This window comes from Anopheles gambiae, chromosome 2, assembly GCF_943734735.2.
Source record: "Anopheles gambiae chromosome 2, idAnoGambNW_F1_1, whole genome shotgun sequence".
NCBI classification, from domain to species: domain Eukaryota; kingdom Metazoa; phylum Arthropoda; class Insecta; order Diptera; family Culicidae; genus Anopheles; species Anopheles gambiae.
In genome coordinates, this window is record NC_064601.1 from 78,482,719 (window position 1) to 78,501,161 (window position 18,443).

At 40.9% G+C, this 18,443-nt stretch overlaps 1 protein-coding gene across 5 annotated transcripts in view; it reads left to right on the top strand.

Annotated features, from left to right (window-relative positions):
- Window positions 1-18,443, top strand: part of LOC5667262 (uncharacterized) — a 98,628-nt gene that overhangs the window by 22,331 nt on the left and 57,854 nt on the right. For 3 of the 5 annotated variants that reach the window (XM_061650744.1, XM_061650745.1, XM_061650747.1), the window contains exons 3-7: window positions 10,632-13,024; window positions 13,376-13,511; window positions 16,369-16,482; window positions 17,120-17,213; window positions 17,541-17,670. In XM_061650744.1, the coding sequence (XP_061506728.1) occupies window positions 11,068-13,024; window positions 13,376-13,511; window positions 16,369-16,482; window positions 17,120-17,213; window positions 17,541-17,670 (2,431 nt within the window). In that variant the 5' untranslated portion in view covers window positions 10,632-11,067. The remainder of the gene's footprint in view (window positions 1-10,631; window positions 13,025-13,375; window positions 13,512-16,368; window positions 16,483-17,119; window positions 17,214-17,540; window positions 17,671-18,443) is intronic. The other 2 variants (XM_061650746.1, XM_061650748.1) reach the window with 2 other exon arrangements.

Here is an 18,443-nt window from a genome sequence, read left to right on the forward strand (position 1 = left end):
TCTAGGATTAGGTTAAGTTGTACAGTTAGAAATAATCTTCAGCATAGAAAAAACATTAGTATAAGTTAGGATTAGATAAAATAGATCATACCATATTGAATTCATACCATTCCCACTTGCAAAAACTGAACGGTCTCAGGGCTAATTATAATAGATTAGGCGTTGAAAAGCAAAACTGCTGTAACTCGCGGACCCCCCACTATCAGTAATGTAATAATACTGATAAGTTTCTCCTGAATAAGAAAATAATGTTGTGTTATGTTAGATGTGACATGATCATTACGACTCTGACAGCATCCGTAAGTACAGGGTTAGGCAGGGAGTTTGACTGATAATACGATAAAACGACTGTTTCTGTTATAATTTCGAAAAGATACAAAAGCATTAACATGTTTAATGGAAAGGACGCACGTTTCTCTCTTGCATTCAAACAGTATATTAAATATTAAATACGTAAAATCCATTTCACTATTGCATTGAATTGAAAGGCACCCATGAGCCGCAGCAGTTCACAATATTTACGTTAAATAACAAAATTCCACTCAACTGACAAAACAGTTCATTCAATGCTAAGTTTGCTCATCCACCACCATCACAGATTCAGTAAACGGTATTGCATGCAGATGAATATAAATCTTTGCTTTGTCTGCAGTGATCTCTTCTTTTCTTTTTCACTCGATATGTACGATGCTACGATGGGTGTTGCTTGTGCTAACTGTATGCAGATGATCCTCTTCCTTCCCAGCCACGAGACCAGAGCATGAACCGAGCAAAAACTTCATCGTGGCATAATATTTACACTGAAAACATCTGAGACCCTCGCCCCAACCGACTACCGACCCCACCTGGTCACAAAACTCGTGCACTCGTGTGAGTTCTCGTGCCATTTTGCAACCACAGAACGGGAACTGCGAACGAGACGTAAAAGCAAAACGCTGTTTGCTTCCCCCCGGCAATACTGAATACATGTGTGTGCGTGAATGTGTGTGTGTATGTGTGTGTATGCATGTACTGGGAAGAAAATAAATTTTTCACTCACCGGTAAATATAATCGATCTCTTCATCTACTGCCGATCTGTGCCCCCGCGGCCAAACCCAGAGCAGATGTGCTCGGCACACAAAACCACCGTGCAGTGCACCCACGAATGGCATTCGTGCCTAAAATTAGATTAACGATGTGTTTTGCTTGCCCGTACTGGAGATCAATTTTTTACGACGACTTTACCTCACCCGCTACACCCGAGTGCCGAACTATTTTGCTGCGCTGGTTTTTAAGGCGGCGGAAGGAGCCGCTCTCTGAATATAGTTGAGATAAAACAACCCAGGGAGACGGGCACCTATCCCGCCGTATGGTGTATTATTTTATAGTCTTCCTGATGCACTAACCTGCTTGTTTTCGTATGACAAACATAAAATAGCTTACCATTTTCTTGTGTTGGAACCGCTGAGGACGAGAGCGTAAACGAAGCTGGAGAAAGCTTTGACAGCTTTAGACAAATTGACCTTTTGCCGGGAAAAGCTGTGTCTTGGGACGCTAACCAATGTTTTGCCAAGATGTGTTTACTAACGCTGTTGATTTCTGACCGTGGCATGGGGAGCACAAAGTAAACAAAGTTTGAGAGGTGTTGCTGGATGAAACCTTATGGTATCATAATGTTTTGAAACTAGTATGTCTTCTGCAGGCGTTTGAAAACTTAGTACTTCAAATTTAGTCTGCAGTTTGTGTTTTCCATATCGTGTTTAATTAGTACGCAGTACGATAAGTTAGCAAGTAAGTTATATATTTCAACTAATAAAAAATATCCATCTATCATCTTCTTCATAAACTAGTTAAAGAAAATCGTGTATTTTGTGGTAATATATCGTTCAATTTTCTAGCCTTTATTTAATCGCGGTTGCTAAAACAATGCTACACACCACACCAGTCAAGCATCTCACTTTACATCCAAAAAAGAACTTGATTGCAGTGCCTCGTGCAGCTATATTTGCACTCATAGTTCCATTCTCTACATCAACTATCACCATGTCAACATAACAAAACAGCGCAGATAATCATGATTTAGATACTGCCATGAACACCCATGATTGCCCCGAGGTACTGAATCAACAAAACAGCCAGCCATTGCCATTCGCCGGCAATATCACCCGTCAATAAGCATCAAGCTCACGAAGCATTAAAAGACTTCCGTGCTTCAGTGCGAATCTTGTGCTACGTTGGCAGTTTGCGCTCGGATGGCTAAGAGAGTCGGGTAATTTTGCTGCCACTAGTCGACTCCGTCGCCCGATAGAAGAAGGCTATCGCATTGTTTATTCTCATCATAAAACCATCTTCCCATAAATCCCTATTATGTCTCCCTGTAAGCTTCCGCCAGTGCTTAGTGACGATTCCGCAAACACGTTAAAAGAGCGAATGAGTATGACACTCAATAGCTTTTGTTCTAACGAGATGATAAAGTTGGGGTTTTGTTTTTTTTTGTCTGTCTTTTTGCTACATCAGATAAATATTGTGTAGGTTGTATTCGCGTCTGAAGCGTACTATATCACTTGTTTGAATTTTTCTGTGACGAAGCAGAAAATTCGCAGCTCACATCCAAGAGAAAAGCAATCTACTACTAGAAGTTTATTAATACTAAGCAGAGCCGATCGTTTCATTGTAATCAGAACAAAAAACTCTTACAGAATGGTTTTTTTTCTATAGAGACTTTGAGCCTATTGACTTCATTCGTCTCTTAATTCAGTATGGATTAGTTGGTAGTTGTTATATCACATTCCTCTATTGTCATCACTGCGTCATTACAATGTACGTCCTTCATTTTCATTGCGTATAGTTTTTTTTAAGATTGTTAATCAAATTTATGAAATATTCTATAATTATACTGTCGACAAGGATCTCGTAATACACGAGTTTAAACATTATGAAAAGTATAAAAAATCGATTATCCATTCAGTTTATAATTGATTTAATAACAGTTTAGTTAATTCTGCTATTTGGCGATACGTCCAACGTGGACATGCCGGCCTATACAGGTTTTCGAGACTTTATTTTCTACCACGCAGTCGGGTAGTCAATGTTATTGAGTCGTATACGGGCATGTTATTGAGTCGTTCGATTTGACGACTGTACCAAGGGACCGCCCAGTTTAGTTAGTACAAGTGTCTTACATTAGAAACATTTCCATTTTATGGTGGAATTCATTATATTTACTAAATTTCATTGATAACTTCAACATTTTCAAACTATAAATATAAAAAAGAACTTATTCAGTTGAACTATTTATGAACTATTTTACAGCAATCGAAATCAATATGGAGATATTGTGTTTGCTTATAATATTATGCCATAAATATGAAATGACATGAAAACTATAGTGCATTTATAAATACCTTAGTAAGACTATTTGAGTTGTTTATAGTATTTGAAACATAAATAAGAAAAATTAATTAAAAACCTTTTTTCAAACAATTTTTAAAGAAAAAATAATACCAATGCGTGTATTATACCAGATGGATAAATTCGTTACTTTTGGGCATATCCAAAAACCGTCAAACATTGAAGCTCCTTCCCACAGCTCGAAGCGCAAACCCTCCTTCCTACAGAACCTTGGGCAATCAACTATGTGGGATAAAGATTAATTTAAACATGATCCACTGGCGTCATCACGCTCGCAAGTCATGCGTTAAGGTACCGTAAACAAACGGTGGGATTAATGTAAATTCCTACGAAATTACGATCAAACTGTGCGTGATCAATACCATTAGCTACCAACTACTTCATTTGCAGACGCACCGAATACGCGTCAATCATTCCGTGAGCCCGTCGTTCCAGCCAACCAGGTCTGGGTCGACATTACCAGCCGCTGGTGTATCTGCCTCACACATGTTACACACATTTCCTCGCCCTGCTTGATTGATTTTCCCGAGAGACGGCTTGACAGAAACCTCCCGGGCCGGCACCGTAATAATATTGGGGCAATTTAATCATTTCCAGCTGCTGCCGCGCTACACACATGGTCCACGCGAAGGGGTCGTCTCCATTCGTGCATACATTCGATATCGTAAATGTTCCACAGGGATCCAACAGTCCTGCATAAATCAAGTTTTATTCTAACCCGTTGCACGGCCACGACTAGCACTCGATATCAGAACACACACGCACACTCCACGACATACACAAAAATCAATCCTTACCATGGCATCTTGTCGAGTCAGAGACAATCAGGCAATCGTTTGCTCGGGGAATCCGCCAAGCTAACACGGGGAGCCGTTAAGCGATCGTTGCCATTATCATCACTGCCAATCATCATCATTTCCTGGCCGGGCTATATCCCATCACGGTACACCGTTGGTTATGGCACGGTAGAGAAAAGTACTCTGTGCGAAGTGGTACCCCGGGCCGGAGCCATAATGTTATTACGAAAATGGCAATCCACACCCAAACCGAAGGAGGAAAGGATTATCGAATACATAAAAACTGCCAATAAGCTTCGTTTCACTTTCGCACAGCCAGTATCCTTTACCGGATAAAGACTTTACGCCTTGCTTGGTCGCTGTTGCTTGAGTGTACTTGCTGTAGGAAAAGCTGGAAAAGAAGCATAAGATATTTACTCCGTGTCCTTGCCATATGTGGCTTGGATTATGTTAAACAAGTTCAGATGCTCATGTTCCCTTTGGTTGGTATCGACGGAACAGACAAGCACCGATAGTGTGTAGATTAAGTCCGGAGATAATATGAAATTTTGATTGAAACACACATCACACAATATGCTTCGTTGCGAGTCTATGAAGCCATGAACATAAATCCGCGGATGTAGAGGATAGAGACTACTTCTCCGGCCCAATTTATGTAAAAAAACACATAAAGAATAGTAGTAATCGTGATAATTTGTTGTCCAATGTAATAAACAAGTCGTGTTCTAAATTTTAAATTATTATGACATCTGAAATGAGAATCTGAAATCATCTCGATGTTGTTTTTCTCTGTATCTTTGCTAGTTTTAAATGAAATCTAAAAACAAAAGCATTTGACATGTATATTTGGAAGGGTTCAGTTTTGTTGTACCTGTATACATTTCCACTATGATACTTCACTTGTCTACTGCCCAACGATGGAGATTTGAAATGTACCGTTACATCCGTGCCGCTGACCTCTTGCACATGGTTGGCATCCAATACTGTTTTCTAATTTTTCCAAGATCCGGCATAACTCCCCCGACTGTTTATGTAAACAATTCCTCCAATATCTATGGCACAGTGCCAAATTTTCCCATACCATCAAACGACCGTGAGATTGCGCTAGTATAAATTTATATAGGTCAGTCGTGTATGTAAGCTACTGCTCGCACACTATAATACTACACTGAGAGGAGATGAGTTTGTTTTCTTTCTTCTTTCTTTCAATGCAATTGCTACCGTGGGAAGAAGAGAAAATTTCCATGTGATTTTTTGTATATACACCGAACCCAGGTGTGTCTTCCATTAACAGTCTGGTTCAATATCAGAGCATTTTGCAGAGAAGATAAAAACAAAGCAAACACATGTAAAGACATGCTGCAAGTGGTTGTGATATGGTCGGCTTCTGGAAAAGTTGAAAAAAGACGGCACAAACAAACGAACTCGGGAACAAATTCGAAAAGTTCTATCAATTACCACCTGTTTGCTCGCTAAATCCAAACATAGGACGGTTGGAGTGTTTCAACTTAATGGACAGCACTGTGGCTTCCATTATCATTGGTTGATAATTTACCGGGAAAAATTTGGAAAAGTTTCATTAGCATTAACATGCTTGCTGTAATTGATTAATTTTTTGCTTTTAAGTGGAGTTTATTCAAATTTTAAGTTAATTTTAGGGGGGGTGAGTGTTTGAGATATAAATATAAAAAATAGTAGAATATAGCCTCCAGTAGAATGTGTTACTTAGCTATTCACAGGTACCTTTTCATAGGACCGCTACTTATCATCTAAAGAAACTTTAGTTAAGTTATGAATTATCCATGCTCATTTTTTCAATGAGCATCTGAACGACGTGCCATTAAACAAAGCAAAGAAAAGGAATTTATTAACGGGTTTTTATTTATTGGGGCGGTCCCGTGCACAGTCGTCAACTCGAACCACTCAATAACATGCCCGTCAAGGGTTGAAACCCAGAATGGACCGTCCCCTGTAGCAAGGATTTGACTATCCGGCTACGTGGTAATGAATTAAGTCTCGAAAGCCTGTATAGGCCGGCATGTCCACGTAGGACGTTACGCCAAATAGAAGAAGAAGGATTTATGGATCTATCATTACGTCTTGCTAACAGATGTTGGAAATGAATGAAATGTGTTGTACATATTTTTTGTAATATGCATAAAGAATACTCGGTAAAGTTTGATCCTACCCAGCTATGGAGGGAATCAATAAGTCACCGAATGCCAAAGCCCACCAGTGATACAGTAGGTTGTTGACTGATGACCGTTGTTGTGCCAAAGAATAAAAATAAGAAGAAAGTTTTGTCTATTATCCGGAGACTTCGAGTCTACACTTCTAATTTCAAAGCAGTGCGATGCCAAACGCATAGTACTGGGTATCTACCCATTTTAATAAAATATATAGCAGTGGTCAGTAAATAAATCAGCTTCCAATAGCAAAACAAAATTAGGTTTCATGATAGGGTTCCACATTCAAACGTAAGATGGGAGAAGCCTCTTCCTTTTGGCAACAATGAAACGCTTGCGAAGTGACCGCTCGTTTACATTAAATATGTTTCAAAAATGTATGTCATATATGAGTTCTAATGTAACAATGTATATGAGTTCCAAGTTGTGCTTTTATTATATGTATCAATACTCAATACATTGTATCAATCCGAATCGTCGCTCTGTTAGAAAATCTAATCAGTTTTCTAATTAGTAATTTTGCTAAGTATGTTTAAGCCGATATCATCACGATTGAAACTTAAGGTATACTATTTTTTACTAAAAAACTAATGTAGTATTTACAAAAGTTTGTAACTGTAGCCTTCAAATTTCAACATTTTAATTAACATATTTTAAAATCAATCAATGTCAAAAGCTATGACAACATAAATTTTATTTGCCGGCTGTTCATTGAAATGCTCACACTTAACGTCACTGCTGTATTCATATATCAAAAAGCATGATGAATCCCTTCTACCGCATATTGCATCCTCTCTAACATTCAACGTCCCGTTATTTACACACCGTTTTAACTGTGCTGAAAAATCCGCAATGCGCACAATTTAACCCTTCCAGTGAACCCCTAAATATGTAATAATCCAGGAGCAAAATCATATTTTAAGCGTAACCAAATGACTCGGCGCGAAAAGGGAACGATCAAAGGAGGGCTAAAAACAACCCCACATAATACGTTTAAGCTCGACCTGTCACCAAAGCCATCCGAAAAGATGTATGGATAGTCCAATGCGTTTATTTCTGCCAGTCGGAAATCCGACGTACAGTTTGGGCTTGGAGTTTTTTTGCCCTTGGCTGTGCCGTCTTTAAATCATACTTTACTCTTTAACCTCGCCATTCATCATTCTAGCACTATTTCTTTATCACTGCTTCATTTTGTTTTCCTTCTCTCACAGTTTATACCGTACTTCCATTGCATTTGTGCGTGTAGTGTGAAAAAATCCTTTTTATTCGTTACTTTTGCTTGTTGGCGTTCCAATAGCACATGCACCGCCATATCGACCGACTTGTAAGCTCTTACAGAATCGATTACAGCGCCGTACGTACATGCTGGGTAAAAAAGCTTCCACTCGAGCAGTGTGATATAGTGCCATCGGGCACGTTTGTGCTATTTCCCGCAAGTCGGAATCATTTGCCTGTCAAATTTATTTGTTCATAACAAATTTATGAGCACATGTTTATTCCCCAAGTTGCGGCTTCCAAAAAGGGGTGGCATCAGATTTCCCAGCCCTTGTCCGTACGTGCTGCCATGGCGGATGGAAAAGGACGTAACACAAAAAAAGGATGGAAAGTAATACACGATCCAACACAATCACAACTTAATTGCACGGTGCAAACACACGCGCTCGCAGAAGCTTCAAACTTCTTATGCAGGGTTGCAGAAACAAACAGCCGCAGGATGGGAATGAAAGGATGTAAAAACGGGGAATTGATCGTAAAAGATGCCGGCACCGCGCCCCAGAGGCACTCGTGAACGAGTGATAAGCACTAGCAAAGAAGTGGCAAGCGCGAGGACGACGAAACGTATTCAATTCCCACCGAACAGACACATCATCAGCCAAAAACCGAAAGCAGAGAATGAATTTTTAACGGCTGCTGTTTTCACACTCTACTCACCAACAGGGCTGATAGCAAAGGTTTTACTTCACTTACTTATAAACCGTCTCAGTTCTCTCGGATGAAGTTCTATCGCGATATGTTTGGGTTTGAACAGTTCAGCTGCAAAAACTACACGTTGCTTCTACTCAAACTTGGTGGGTTTACAGACTCTTTAAAATATAATCGTATATTGTTTGTGAAACAATAATGATATATCACCAACTTCTTTCGTTAATATAACTTTAAATAAAATTTAATTATGAGTTGTAAAAATTATCATTTTTTAAGAACAGCACTGTTATTTATAATTATTATTTTTACTTTAAATACTTTAAATTAAAACTTTATACACTTCATGTTTTAGTTATTTTACTGCATAATTCACAATATGCCAGCAACAGCCATGGTAGTGTATCATCTGAGTTTACTCTGTTCGTTAATCTGCAAAACGTTAATTAGTCAAACGTGTGAACAACCCTACACTTGATCACACTTTGAAATGCAAACTCAATGTCTTTGTGCTATGCACATCACACACACTCTCACACATTGCTGGTTGATGCAATGCACACAAAGTGCATAATTGATGACTCGATTTCGGTACTGTTGAAGGTGAAGGCATCTTGTTACTCGAAGCGTCATGATGCTGAGCTGTTTGAAGAGCTTCTTAAGCATTCCTTCAAAAGTTGTTTTGCGATGATATTTTCTTTAATAGAAGAAAACGTGTTTATGTTACGAAACCATGAAATTATTTGGAAAAAGGTTTTCAACACATTTAGTATCATTTTCTAAAAAAATGCTATAATAATTTGTGTAGAAATTAAATCTAACATAAATTGATCAAAAGGTAGAAATAAATTATATAAATCCAATTCATATTTAAAGCAGTATTTTTTTTTGTTGTTTAAGAAATGTTTTTTTGAATTTATTTTCAAATGTGACCGTTATCATCTTTGTACATAATAAGTATAAATTAATGTCCGTTAAATTTGTGCATTAATCATCGAAAGAGTAGTACAGTTCAAACCCTTACCCTTTACCAGATGCCATCAATCGTGATCACTGCAATACGAAAGGAGGTGACCGGAAGGGATATGATTATAAATCACCCTAAATCAATCACATTGAACCGTTACTGGTACAATTATTTGTATTTATTTTGGCACCTCATTTATTTTCATTAAAATAAACACACCATACGGTCGGCGGACTTGAGGTATCAAATGATTGAATGATTCGATGCGGATGCCATTATGTGACATTGAGAAAATGTTAGTATTTTATGATAGAATTTAGTTGCTTCACACTGCTTCATATTGTGAAAATTAACTCAATTTAACATAACGCTTTCCAGGCTTAACGATGAAGATGTATGTATTTAATATTGCAATGTTTAGTGTATTTCGAGCAATCAACAAAATCTTATACGCTAACATGATATATAAAATTATGTTTTTTTAAGTTACAATTGATAATTAAACAAACAAATCGTGAACCATAGTATTTTTATTTGGTTTAAATTTGATTAGCTATTGATCTAAACATTGGCTTTTTCTTCTTTTTGGCGTAACGTCCTGCGCAGACATGCCGGGCCTATACAGGCTTTCAAAACTTTTTCAGTACCACACGTAGCCGGATATTAAATCCTTGTTACGGGTCGAGCGGTCAATTCTAGACTTGAACCCACGACGGGCATGATGTTAAATCGTGACGACTGCCTCACCGAACCGCCCCTTATATTGGCTAACAACTTATTTTATACTATAGTTTTTAAAAGATCGATGTTTTCTTTTACTTGTTTACAATCGACTTAACGCATCTGTTTTTGAATCGTAATCGTAATCATAATTTTAATTATCCATAACTGTAATAATTAAATTATAAATATTCTCTACAAAAAATATCCGAAATACTTACAATTGATAATGTTTCTAATATTTTTATTTTTAATTTAAGATTTTAATTTAAGATTTGTGTTAGGATAGTTCGAACGAACTCGGTTTTCATTTGTAAACGCGTGAAGTGGCAGGTCACACGTGTTTCAATTGTCAACACCGGGCGAACTTGGATTATCCGGGCGGACTTGATCGTTCTCTTGATCGGTGAACGCTAGACTATTCGGACGTGGTTTTAAATCCTACGCTATAAAGTTAAAGGTTCTACAAAATCCAAATGTTCAATGAGAGCCGTAACAATTTGCTTAAGACTGTAACAATCAATTGTATGAACAATTTTGTATGTCTAACAACGTAAGCTAAACTACTGTTTTTTGATATTTTTATTTATTTTGTTATATGTTTCCTCTTAGTAATAACATTATTATTTTCATCCTTATCTTTGCAGGATGATGCAATCTTACAGTGTACAGACCGTAGAATAGCTTCCAACCGTCATCATTCTAAATCCATTGATTTCCATCTAAAGCTAGTCGATGCTATAATGTAATGCAGCGCTACCCAACTTTATCGATTTGCTTAAAGGTTTCAAACGCGAAAAAAGATAAACGAAATGAATAAAACAACTGCGCTGAGCATAATGAAGCACTGAAACTATTCGGTCATTAAGAGCTTCCGATGTGGCGCAAGGAACTGTGGACAAAATACAAAAGAAAATTCACTCAGCCCAGCAGATAACCATTCTTAAGCCTCGTAAAAGTATTGCACGCCACTCGGTACAGCGGTCGGTACATCGGTAACAAATCTGGCAAGGTCAATCGTCCGTTTGTGACCTTCATCCGCCCTCAGCGAGGTAGCGGGCGGACGGCCCCTGTCCTGCAACGATGAAGGTGGACAAGGGCGTGTGTACCAACGGCACACTGGAGGATCTGAACAGGGCCATTCAGTTCGAGGCCGTCTTTTCGACGCTGGTCGAGAACAAGATACTGGCCATCAAGCGCGAGTGCGAGCTAAAGAAACGCCACAAAAAGTCGCGCCTCCTGCGGCGTATCCTTTTCGGGCGGAAGATATCAACGGGTGGAGCGGGCGGAAGCGGCTGTTGCCATCGGGAGGTTTCCGCTAGCAATAGCAATAGTAGCGATGGTGCAAACGCGGCCATCGAACCGTTATGTCCAGATCATAATGGAACGGCAGGAAGCGTGGACCGTCAGCAGCGGGAAGGTCTCGATGCAGGTTGCTACACCTATGGGAGTGCGGTGCCGGAAGCGAGCCTTGGGGTGGAAAACTCCACCATTAGCGACGGAGTTGATGAGGTTATCGTCGAGATCGGCGACCTTTCGTCGCTGGTCGATGCCGATGGGAATGTGGTTGTGGCAACAACGAGTGTGGAACCGGGAGTGCTTGTCGAGGAGGGTAGTTCGCCGCAGGTGAGTGCGCCAAATCGAGCTTCTGGTGCGTCCCGGATATCCGCCGCCGAGTCGAGCTCAACGAAAAGTCCCGAATCGCTTGAAAATCGTAAAGGCAGTGGTCGTACGTTGGCTAACGCACCACGGAAGTCCTCTCTGCTGGAACCGGTTTCCATCGAGATCGAGCCCGAATCGGACCCACTCAGCGCTCACTACGATTTGGAAGATAGTGCTACGAATGTGTCGATCGAGCTGGATGGTGTTAGCGATGTGTCGGATATGCGGCGCAGCATTGCCTCGGAACCTATATCCATAATCAAGAACTCGACTCGATCGCGGTACGGATTGGGATCGTATCTGTCCGCCGGCAATGCCGTTGCCAACCGACTGCGCGTACTCGAAGCGAAATCGATCAGCGCCCAGAACAGCCCCATACTGCCACGCCAGAAGCCAGCGGCCGAAGGACGCCACCTGACATTCAGTACGGCCACCTACCAGCAGCCAAAGTCGTCGACCAAAGCGAGCGCCATCGACTGTGATACCTCGTTCGTGGTGGATCTCAGCCAGTCGGATCGGGATCAGGAACAGCAACAGCAGCAACAGCAGCAGCAGCATCAGCACAACAACTCCACTGTGATAGGGAAGGACAAGCCGACCAGCCAGGTGGCTAGCGGCGGCAAAAAGTCAGCACTATTTCTAGGCGATAATAGCAGTAGTAGTAGCGCTAGTAAGAGAAACAAATTAACGCAACCCCATAACAGTAACCATTCTGCTGGTGCAGTGCCCATCGGTCGGGCCGCCCATTCAGCACAGCAACAGCAGCAGCAGCCGCAGCAGCAAGAGGCGCCGTCTTCGCCTCCACTCGGACTCATCGAAAGCTTTAACCAGCTGACGGCATCCAATCTACCTGTGATAGCATCTACCGCACGACATTCACCGCCGGTTAGTGATCTGGTGAAGCTGCAACAGCACCACCTTACCAATACTCGCCAGCAGCACCATCGGCCCTCATCACCGTCGATCCTGCTCGACTCCCTCTGCCGGGGTGAAGCGCATCCGCCAGCCGATGGTCACACACCCATCCCTTCCAGACGGGCTAGCAAAGGATCGGCTGTAGCTCCCATAGCTGGCGAAGGCGTCTCGGATGCAGTTTCGGGCACCTCCGCAGGTGCAATACAACCCTTAACCGCAAGCTTAGCTCAACCGAACCAGCAACAAACCCAGCGCAAGCAGCGTAGCTTTCTCAAACAATCCAGCTGCGACGTTGAGCTGCACTATCGGCCGAACGTTACTGGCACCAGGCGATCGAGCGCCAAGGAGCATCACAGCCATCGCAAGAGCAGCGCGTACGGTCACGGCGACGACTACTCTTCCTACATCATGGGCTACGACATCAACGAGAGTGACGAGGAGAAGCTCAACAAACGGAAGTACAGTAAGTATGACAGTAAAGTGTACTTGATGGCAGTAACGTGTGTAGTGTTCCAGACATGCTCACTATTTTGTGTAAAGTTACAAACCAAGCCCCCTTACCTCACTTGCAGTAGCTCCAAGTATCAATCCGATCAATCACCATTGCAGCTCTCGGCGCCACCGTACTCTCTTCTGCGTTGGTTTTCCTCTGTAGTAGCAGCACAATGCTCTGTAGAAGCACCCCTTCTTCACGTTTGCACGAACGTGTGTGTTCGCCTCCTTCATCCACCAACCACCAACCACCAGCAAAGTTGATGTCACTGGAACGGTCGATGTTCTCAAAGTAACTTTTCTACTCATCCTCCTGTTCTAGAATATCTGAAGCGATGCTCGGACCCGGTCATAGTGTTCCCGTCAACGAGCAGCGGAGCCGGAGCGGTCGGGAGCGGTGCCATCGGTGGCAGTGGCCTCCAACATTGCATCCTAAGCCGTCCTCCGAATCAACCACTGTAAGTATGATGCTAGTATTCGGATACATCCCCTCCTCACAAAGCGGCCCTCGGAATCGACCGATGAATGTCAGTAGCTGGCAACACTTTAAGCAAACAAGACACTTATAAGGCATGTTTGTGGATCAATGTACGTAGCTTTAAACGGAATAACACGGTGGATTGTATCATCTCATGGCTAATTCATATTTGTTTTCTTGTAAAACTCAATAGATGTGGGATTGCTTAGTAAAGTAGATATGTATCACACCGTTTATGGATGCAAATCATTATTTTTATAACTTTTATGCTAAATAGAACCAAGTACAATGCGATACAACGACACCACTCCGATTTTTTTTCTTGATGCTGTTTTCTGGTGAACTTTTCGCTACATCCTACGATGGCTAAAACTTCTAAAAGCTGACAACAACGTGAGCAAACATTGCGAAACATGAAAATCGCTCAAAGCGCTCTTGTTTTGACATATTTAATTAAATTTTAATCGACTCTCTGGATACAGCTTTCCTTGAATCAATTATTCAATGTTTTGGGTTTTCGTTAACAAATGGTTCTCGTTTTCTTATTTTAATATTTACCAAGTTATTGTTAGAGACCACTGCTATCGCACATTGTTACTTTTTCAGCTCACAGTAGATGTCATTGGCGGGTTCTACTTACTGTTTTTGATTCTAAGATTCTTCAATGACTTTCATGAAATAATGAGTATGTTTAATGAGTAACGCAGTTTTTAACTATGAACTACACTTTTATACGTATGTATCATGAATTTTGCATCATAGGAGCAGCATTTTGAATCTATAGCATGTGTAAGGCAAATTCATTTAATCTAGAACTATACATCAAGGGTCTACAAACTACGGCAGCCGTATGCAGCCTTAAAAATCCTTTAAACTCGCCCGCGTTGACTTCGTAAGAGCGGTCCCGTGGTAAAGCCGTACGGCTTAACATCATACCCGTCATGAGTTCAATACCCGAATTGTCCGTCCTCCGTAGCAAGCACTTGACTATTCAACTACTGAATCAGTGTTGAAAGCCTATATCAGCTGGCATGTCCACGTAGAAGATGACTTTATAAAGATAAAAAAATGACTGATTCAATATCCAAATTTATGTTTTACTTTTTTAAGACTAAACTTAAGCATCAATAAAAGAAAACTGTTGAAATTTAATATGGTCAGTTAGTACTTTCTTAGCAAAAACAAGATTAATTGATTAATTATTTTACAATTCTAATGCCCTCACATCAGCAAAAAATGCATTTTTAATGTCAATTTCGTCTAAGAAAAACTTAAGATCCTTAATCTATGTAGAAGTATTCAGTATACAAGTTTTTATTGATTTGAACATGTTTGTTAAATGTACACTGAATTATTATGTGGTGATTTGCAATGGGTTCAAATCATTCTCCTTTCTCATTGTTTGAATAATTTAGCTAGCCCCGCGAAGTTTTTTTTATTAATGTTATATAGGAAAAAAACCTTTAAATATAGGAAAAAACCTCCGAGCAAAGAACCATCTATTGATTATTGAACCAGATTATTGATGATTATTGAAATTATTATACAAAATCAATTCATAATTTTTTTTATTGTTTTATTTTATATAGCATTTGCTTTTACTAAATACCATGCGTTGAATTAAACAAAAAAAATAACAAAAATTATGTGTATGTTTTGGAAATACTATCAGAGTAGATAATGTCATCTATGTTATAAAACTTGATAATACAAAAATGTCATCTATGTTATAGGAATAGTTTAAAATAAAGTTTAGTTTATGTGTAAATATAAAACAATATTAGTGAAAGCTACCGAGTACACATATCTTTAGTACCCAACTGTTTTTTAACACCATGGTGTTCCTTTTTATGCAAGTAGTGATGTTATTTTTTTATGCCAAAACTAGTATTTTTCAATATATTAACTCACAATCAAACACAAAACAACCCTGCCATAATCATTTTTTTAAATAACGACAATTTTCAAACAATAAGCATGAAATCTTGATATTAACATATCTGAAGTAAACATTACAAAATTAAAGCCACTCATAGCCTTCGTCAAAAGGTTCCACATAATGTACAAAAGTTCACATTAATGTATGAAATGTATCCAACCTTGAGGTTTTCATCAGGTAATATTAATCACAAGCACTAGGCAATAAATTACTTAAAATCACGTCCTCATTACAAGGCTAAGCACTGTTACCACGTTAACACTAATCCCAAAGAATGTGCTGATTCACGCACTTGCTCGCTAATTACAATCAGATCCAGATTAATTTGTGTGCTTCCTCTCATTGGGATGGATTGCGTTTAACAGCAGCACCCAGTCCCGGTCCAGGACCTGTCATTAAAATCTCGAGCATTACTTGACACTAACAGTCTGTACCGACCTCGTACCATGTACCACTACTTCCGGTTATGTCAGTGTGTGATGATTCTTAATAAGTAAACTCCTTCAATTACCTGTTTGGTGGAAAGGTCGCTGAGTTCAAAGGACTGTCAGATTTTATTCGCTCTCGCTCGATCACGTTACTCCGGCGTGCATGCGTATACACCTAAGTGGTTCCATACGCATGAGATAGTATTATTGTATCAGTCCTGAAGAAGGTCATGTACGAAGGCTACAGCCCGAACGTAAGCTTCGTTCTCTAGGTCCTTGCCCGCCCGCTCACAAGCAGCCTTCAATAGTTGCCTGATTGTCTCTCACCGTTCACTCTTGTTATCTGTTTCTCTCAATGTTCCTCGCATGTACGCACCTGCCCGTTTGCCCGTCTGCCTTCCCGCTTGCTGCACCGATTACGGCACCGAACGTGGTTCCACACCAACCCAACCCATCACATCTGCGAGTAGTCAATTCCCCTACGACGAAGACTTCATGTACGATGTTTCACTGCAAATTGAATCCGAACGTCACGGGGAGCTGGATTCAATAGTGCCTGAGCATAGGAGGAAGCATAAACACAGGTAAGAATCGCGTCGAAATAACGAGCCACATAAAGGGATCCCCGAAGTGTGGAGTGTGTGTTAGATGTGGTGGGCTGGTCCGGTCCTATTACGACAAACCTACCGTGCCTTAAGAGAGCCACTGTACGTAGGCAATTCCACACCAAAGATCGATACGAGACGCAGAAACAGTAGCGAGTAGGTTGCGTCTCCTTACAAGACCTACTCTGGCGGGTACTTCACTCAAGAGACCGAATCTTGGGTCATGTTAGCAAACAAGGACTCCCCGGCGACTCTGACGTCAAGGTGGACCCTGTGGCGCTGTTGCTTCGTCCCCGGAGTGCTGCCACCGGTCCAACTGTATGCATTGTGTTGTAAGCCGCTACCATACTTTTACCCCGATTTACCATGTGCCACCGGTCCTCTTGGTGGCGAAACCCGATCGCTCGAGAGGCTCTAATAAAAATGGCATAAGAATATCCCACCGCACCTTACCTGATGCTCTGCACCGACAGACGGGGGAAAAAAAGAAACAAGCAAAATCAATTAACTTTTATCTCACGGTTCATTCTTTTCTTTTCACCTCGCCGGTATCCTTGCTGTTTCATGCGTCGGCCCCTTTTTTGCGTTGCTGGGACGATGGAAAAAATCCCGGAAGCAGACATCATCATCATCACCATCGACACTGTAAGAAGAAAAGACACAAGAAGCGCAAAATTCTAGTGCACGACCTCGACGACCAAAGCGTTAAGGTAAGCCATGCGGGATGGGTTATTGCTTTGTTTGTTACTTTTTCCACCATCGACCCAATGCCTAAGTCCTTAGAACGGGTTGCCTTGCACGGAAACGATGCTCACCCTTCGGCTGCTGACCGTGCGGAAGCGGATTTTACACCTTTTCTTGTGCAAACCTGTCACAGCCCTACGGTACCTGTAGCACGAGCCTAATCCTAATAGCCCGTCATCAGCCGCGTCACGCGCACGTCAAGTTAACGCACGGGGACGTGCTATTTCCAGTGTTCTTAGGACGCGTATGCTAACGGTAGCATTTGTTTCTCATTTCCCTCACCCCCTCCACAGGTGATAGATCCGGACGATCTGCCGCAACGTGCCAGATGGACAATCATTGCGACCGCATGCCTATTACTGATTATGTGCCTACTATTAGTTGGAATCACACTGCGGATGGCTCCCATCATTGACGACATGGGTAAGTAGACGCGGACTGGGCAAGACGGGCAAACAAACGTGATAATTGCAGAGCATCATTTTCGTGATCCCGAGCGATGCAGAGAGCTGCCTGTTCACCATGGTGGCTTTCCTCCAACTGATGAAGGAGCTTTTGCTGACGAAGGGAGAATTTATAGAAATCTCACAAATGATTTTTCCCTCAATTGCAATAATGCTTCTCTTGGAGAGTGAATTCAAACCACATGAGTGTGCCAACAAAGCTCGATGTGATTTGAGCATTGGTGCGCATGCGTAGAGAAATACTTCTCAAATCCTCTCACTGTATTTCAGATTCAGAGATGAACTCTCTCAACTATCTCTATCAAGAGCAGTTGCGAAGGGGAAGTTGTCATTCATATGAGCAATCTTCCGTACAATTATGTTTAGATCAAAATGCGAGATTGCTGAGCGCAGACTATAGGAAATTACCTCAGTTAAGAGAAAATGGGAGTAGTTTTCTCGCAACAGAACAAAACAATATTTTTGCTAATCAATCCAATTTTGATGCACGATAATAAAAGTTCTTTCAAATTTTATGTTTAGTGTCGTCAATGCGACGAACGGAGACAGATGTGTATGCGATTATTAAGCACAGTAATGGAGACGCATGGTCATACATGCCCTATAGTGGAGCAGCCTGGTCATTTGTAATTCAACATAATTTTCTGCGTTTTCATCCTATTTTTCCGTTCCATACATTTCAGTAAAGTGCAATAGACCTTTTAAACGTATAAGGAGAAATGCATAATAAAA